The sequence below is a fragment of the Brachycentrus maculatus genome, unplaced genomic scaffold, assembly GCF_059751285.1.
Source record: "Brachycentrus maculatus isolate JH-2025_06_01 unplaced genomic scaffold, ASM5975128v1 h1tg000003l, whole genome shotgun sequence".
Lineage (NCBI taxonomy): Eukaryota > Metazoa > Arthropoda > Insecta > Trichoptera > Brachycentridae > Brachycentrus > Brachycentrus maculatus.
Window position 1 is genome coordinate 620,212 of NW_028280758.1, and position 6,000 is coordinate 626,211.

The 6,000-nt window shown below is 39.2% G+C and overlaps 1 protein-coding gene across 5 annotated transcripts in view; it reads left to right on the forward strand.

Moving 5' to 3' along the window:
• Nucleotides 1–5,700, forward strand: part of gus (splA/ryanodine receptor domain and SOCS box containing gustavus) — a 229,319-nt gene extending 223,619 nt beyond the window's left edge. For 3 of the 5 annotated variants that reach the window (XM_088262862.1, XM_088262633.1, XM_088262716.1), the window contains 4 exons: nucleotides 2,136–2,298; nucleotides 3,147–3,397; nucleotides 3,994–4,254; nucleotides 5,075–5,700. In XM_088262862.1, the coding sequence (XP_088118988.1) occupies nucleotides 2,136–2,298; nucleotides 3,147–3,397; nucleotides 3,994–4,254; nucleotides 5,075–5,220 (821 nt within the window). In that variant the 3' untranslated portion in view covers nucleotides 5,221–5,700. The remainder of the gene's footprint in view (nucleotides 1–2,135; nucleotides 2,299–3,146; nucleotides 3,398–3,993; nucleotides 4,255–5,074) is intronic. The other 2 variants (XM_088262786.1, XM_088262560.1) reach the window with 1 other exon arrangement.
• The last annotated feature ends 300 nt before the right edge of the window (nucleotides 5,701–6,000 follow it).

Here is a 6,000-nt window from a genome sequence, read left to right on the forward strand (position 1 = left end):
GTATGGATTATAGTGATTGTGTTTTGTTTCCACATTCGATACAATTGTATTTTGGTCGCAGCAAATCGTTTCGGCGATAAATTCTAAGAATTACGCCAACGCTTATTTCAATTTTCGTAATCAATATTTCTCAACGTATTTTGTACTCTCTCAGCGGGAAGAAAGCACGAAACACATGGAATAGTTTTTTCTTCCTATTATTCCAGCCAGTGTCAACGTTTTTTGTTGTTTATTCGCACTAAATTATTGTTATCACTGCTTATCTCTTGAAACAAACATCGCGATACGTACGCGGGCCTTCATGTCCTAGTAACGCCGAACACGTATTCGTGATTTCTAATATGCATGCATGTAGAGTAATATTTGATCGTTTTCGCCCTTGATAAATTGCGAATTGCTTTGCCATTTTCACTTTACGTTTCATTATGTACCCATATATTTTCGCTTTAAGTTTGGTAGTGTATATATAATAATAATAATAATATAACCCTTATCCGCACCCCAATGGTGCATAGGGCACTGCAACGTATGGAAGCAGTGTTATTTTGATCGTTGAATACACGAAGGAAAGGTGATCAGCCTTCCGCTTCAGGTACCAGTCCAGGGTCATATTCAATAAATATAAGACTGAATAATCACTAATATTTATTTTGACCCTCTTGGGAATCGAACCCGGGACCTCCAGCATGGTAGCCTAGCGTGCTAACCATTACACTACAGAGGCGGACAAAGTGTATATATACACCGTTTAATTTTTTTTAAGAAAAAGACTTGGCACGATCAGATCAATCAGAACCTAAAATCTGGCGGTGTCAAAATTCTGCGTAATCGGAGGGCATGTATGACTAGATGTATATATGTGAAGGAGGCGAGGAGTGTATGTCAGGAAAGAAGAGTGTGGCGTTCCATCCTTTCTGCCTACCCCTGCGGAGAAACGGCGTTGTGGTAGTAGTAGTAGTTATTTTTTAAGATAAATATTTGTGTTAATATTTACCGAAATACTTCAATTTCATACTAATTCTGTGAGCCTAAGCGACTGATTATTTCATATAGGTATCAAATTGTGGTAGAGTGGGTTCGAACCGAGAAACTCTGACTCAAGAGTCCACGACACTAACCACGGGACCACAGCCCGACAGTTTGCTTATCTGTGCTTGTGGTTTCTGCTAATTATTCAATGCGGTACTGCAAACAATGATCCGACCTTTTTTAATGTTTTATATACGAAAATTATTGCAGCAACAAAAATCTCGCAATATTTTATGTGTGTCAAATTTTTTGTTTTCAAATCTAGGTTTGTCCACTTAGGAGTTATTTTTATATTGATATATAAATTCTGGCTGAAAATTTTATATACCTCACAGATCATGGTCTATCACTTCGTTCTTCCCAAGAAAGAACACTTTTCATTTCTCGTCATAACACATCATTCTTCAGTAATTCCTTCTCTATCCAAGCGGCCAGACTATGGAATGAATTACCTCTCCTTATAAAAAAATCCACCTTCTCTAATAACTTTTAAGAAACGACTAAGACATTACTATTTATCATTAGAATCCTAACTGTCCATCAAACCTCCTCCCTTAGTTTTTCCCTCTACTTCCTTCCTTAAACTCCCTTTCTCCTTTGCAATTTATGTTTTTTTTTTACATTCAAGTACTATCTACCCTCTGATTGCAAACAGCTATATATGGTATCAAACATTTTGATCAATATCAGCACGGCTGTCCAAATTTAAAACACAGTAAGGGACATTTTTTTGTAGTAGGTTTTTTTTTGCATTTTTTGACTAAGTAGAGTCTACTTAGTCCATAAATGCAAAAAAAAACTTACTACAAAAAAATGTCCCTTACTGTGTTTTAAATTTGGACAGCCGAGCAGTCTGTTATTGGTTGGTTCGAAGATATTGCTTTTTAGCAATATCTTCTTTATTTTCTGTACATGAAGTTTAAATAAATAAATATTTTAATAAATCTCAAGAAAATTTGGAAGTCTGTTGAAACGTTCACCATTTTACCCATGATTTGTCAACTATACTAATGTTGTATTTATGCTTCAATCGACACCTTCTTTCACACGTGAGTTGTAAGTTTTATGATTATTTATTGTTCACGTTGTTTTTGTGGTTGTTGCAGGTGTAAAGTCGGTGTCGCGCGAGTGCGCGGCGCCCTTCAAGGCGGTGGTGCCCCGCGAGCTGGCGCAGGAGCCCGCGCGGCCCGCGCGCCTCGACGTGCTGCTCGACGTGCCGCCGGCCTCCCGGGACCTGCAGCTCAAGCACGCCTGGAACCCCGACGACAGGTACGTACCCCCTTCCCGCCTCCTGCTGAGGAGTATGTCGAGCCAAAAGCAAGGCCGTCAATATATCGACTCTGGTATGTGAAGCCAAAAGCGCGGCCGTCGATATATCGACGATGACGCCAGTCTATTTTGGCGGTCGAGCTGGGTGGTTGTGTCGCAGCGCGCGTATTTCTTAAGTTACACTGTCTATAAAATATTATAGAATACGCAAATTAAACTAATTTTTAATGAAAAATAGAAATGCATTTTTTTGTAAGAACCTACTGTTTTCATAGAATAAAATAACAAATATGTAATTTTTTCCAAATTAATTTTATTTGAAAGCAACTGGGTTCCGTTATAACCGATATCATCAGACTGGTCTAATGATGTCGGTAACGATGAAACGCAGTTGCTGATCAAATAAAATTCACGTGGAAAAAAGTAGATAGTTTTTATTTTATTCTATAAAATGCAGTTCCACCAAGAAATGTTAGTGTGAAACTTAAATCTTATATTGTTTTCACCCTTTTAATGTCAGATTCGCCTTATAGTGTCGTAGAAAGTGATTGTCAAACATCTAGTTAAAACTCCGAAGACAAGCCAATTTTTTCCCGTCTCTTCGTTACGACAATCACTACCACAGCAAACAAACAATACTACCCGTCACTACCATAGCACTATTCACACACTTAAAACTACACAAAATGTTTATCACATGCAATTTTGATCTACCCGAAGACCAATGAATGCATTCTCCCAGTTTGCATTAAATGGGGCCAGGTTCCTCTCAGCCGTTTGTTCCTATATCCATAATATTCTAATTGTAACGGAGAATCCTAAAGTAATTTGCGACTTTGTCACTGCAGATCTCTCAACATATTCGTGAAGGAGGATGACAAGCTCACATTCCACCGGCACCCGGTGGCGCAGAGCACGGACTGCATCCGCGGGCGCGTGGGCTTCACCAAGGGGCTGCATGCCTGGGAGGTGGTGTGGCCGGCGCGCCAGCGGGGCACGCACGCCGTGGTGGGCGTCGCCACGGCCGAGGCGCAGCTGCACAGCGTCGGCTACCAGAGCCTGGTCGGCGCCACGGAACACAGCTGGGGCTGGGACTTAGGTAACACCCCCCTAACTCACTAACAACCCCCTCACTTCAGGCAGTGAGATGCCCACCAACTGAAAGTGAAACTCTCAATACATTTCGGACGGGTGTTTTTTACACCTGCCCACTGACGTCAGGATTTGATAATTGTAAACATATAGTACAGAGAAATTGGTACAGAATGGCGTTACATATAGAAATTATTATTTTCGCCAATGTCACGTTAATTCAATAATATTATTTAATTATTAATTATGTTAAACTTATCATTAAACTAAATTAATTCCATAAAATAACTCCTGTAATTGGAGATAATCCAGATTTTGTGAACAAGTATTTCGACACACTCAAAATGTTGTAAATAAATTAATTCCATTAAATTTAATAAAAGTAACTAAAAGAAAACAAACATGTAAAAAATTTGATTCTCTATAACTTAAGCTGTTACAAATTATTTCTCTGGTATTGATATTTTTTGACTAAAAACAAAAACAATAGATCTGATTTTAGGTTACCCCTTCTTCCCAAAGTTTACTAAAGAAAATTTATTGTATTTCAGGCACACTGCTTCCATTGGCAGTATTGAATAATGTTTTCTGTTTTTTTTTCAGGCCGAAATAAACTATACCACGATAGTAAAAACAATGCAGGTGTCACGTATCCCGCCCTTTTAAAACCTGACGAAATGTTCCAAGTACCAGACAAAGTGCTTGCGGTACTGGACATGGAGGAAGGCACACTCTCCTTCTGCGCGGAGGGCCGCTACCTCGGCACGGCCTTCCGGGGGCTGCGCGGCAAGCAGCTCTACCCCATCGTGTCTGCCGTGTGGGGGCACGCAGAGATCACCATGAAATACATCGGTGGCCTTGACCGTCAGTATACTTACACTTCATACTTTCATTCGCCATTATTTTTTTTATATATTTCTGCACAAATGCCTGGTGATTCAGTCACATCATTATTGATCAAAAATTTTGCTTCAGTTTTATTTAGATAAATGTCAATATGCTGTATAAATAATGAATTTGTTTTAAGCAAAAATTAACCTTAGATTATGACAGAAATCCAATCTCCCCACGGAGAACCGAGGCATATATAATAATAATAATAAATTTGGATCATTTATATAGCGCCATTTTTGTAAAATACTACCTCAAGGGCGCTTGTAAAGAATGTAGTGATGACTAGCGTGTATCTTAGTTTTTTATTAATATTTTATTTTCTTATTTTATAAAAAGTTCTCAAAAAACATAATTTCACTTATTTTTTTAAAATGTTTTTGGTGAAATATACTTCTTTCTTATCGTCGTACAAATTTAGGATAGTCCTGTATTAACACATTTCGGACGGGGGTTTTTTTCGCCTGTAGACTGCTGGCGACGGGATTTGATAATTATGTGCATATAGTTAAATCCTTAAGATTGATATAATTATGAATATTAATTCATATATAAAAATGTAATTCATTCTTTTCTGACTTTAAAATGAGGCCAGCGCAGAAGGTAAACATCAATCGACCCAACAGGTAAAAATACCTTTCCCGTCCTAAGTGTGTTAAGGTACATAGAAACAAGTCCCGTGGTCTAGGGTTGATTATAATCTGAGTAATAAAGTTTTATATTTTTGGTAGTGCCAAATCATCATCTATCTGTGTGTAAATGTGTGATGTAACGTAATGTGGGTGTGTTGCAGCGGAGCCCCTGCCCCTGTTGGACCTGTGTCGGCGCGTGATCCGGCAGCGCATCGGGCGCGCGCGCCTGGAGAGCGTGGTGCCGCGCCTGGCGCTGCCGCACGCCGTGCAGACCTACCTGCTGTACCGCGACCCGCGCGCCTCCTAACACCGCTGACTGCCCCGCCTCGCCGCGAGCGCGCCTACAGTGCTAGCCCACATAACGTGACAGTGGAACTGATTACCTTTCGTTTCTGACAATACGCCAGTTATTAGACCCTTATATTTTTCTAAAGAGAAGTATACAAGTGTCCGGACATTAAAGTGTCGGATTGTGATTCGATTTAACGTGCGTCGACGAACGTTGTGCGGTTGCGAGAAACAGTGGCCAGTGAAAGAAGGCCAGCTTTTATTCCTAAGAGACTTAATAATCTAATAATCCGCCGCATAAATAATGTGTCTTCAATTTTCCATCGGTAAATCTCCAGTAGATTATAAATTCCTTTTCGAAGAGACTCGGAATAAAGTTATTATCGAAATATATTAGAAGTACGATTCTGCGACATATTTCGGTAGACGGGTCATCGCCATAGGTACATTAATTTGATTGTCCAAATAAATTTACTTAAATATTGTACATTTAAAAACCGATCGTAATTTTTTTTTACCATTTGTATGTGATTTTTATTTAAAAATAGTTATCACCATTATAAGAGTATTTTGTTTGTACATATCTTGTATTGGATCCCACAGACCGTCATTCGGGTCTGGACCTACAAACCTGGAGCGAACGGTACCTCACTGTGACCCGGTCTTGGGACGCGACAGCTTTAACAGAGCCAACTAAACCTTTATTGGAACGGAGATATTTAATATTAATGATAATGAAACAACAATACACCAAGCTAGCATTACCTTATAGAGTTAAATATTAGCAAAATAAATGGCA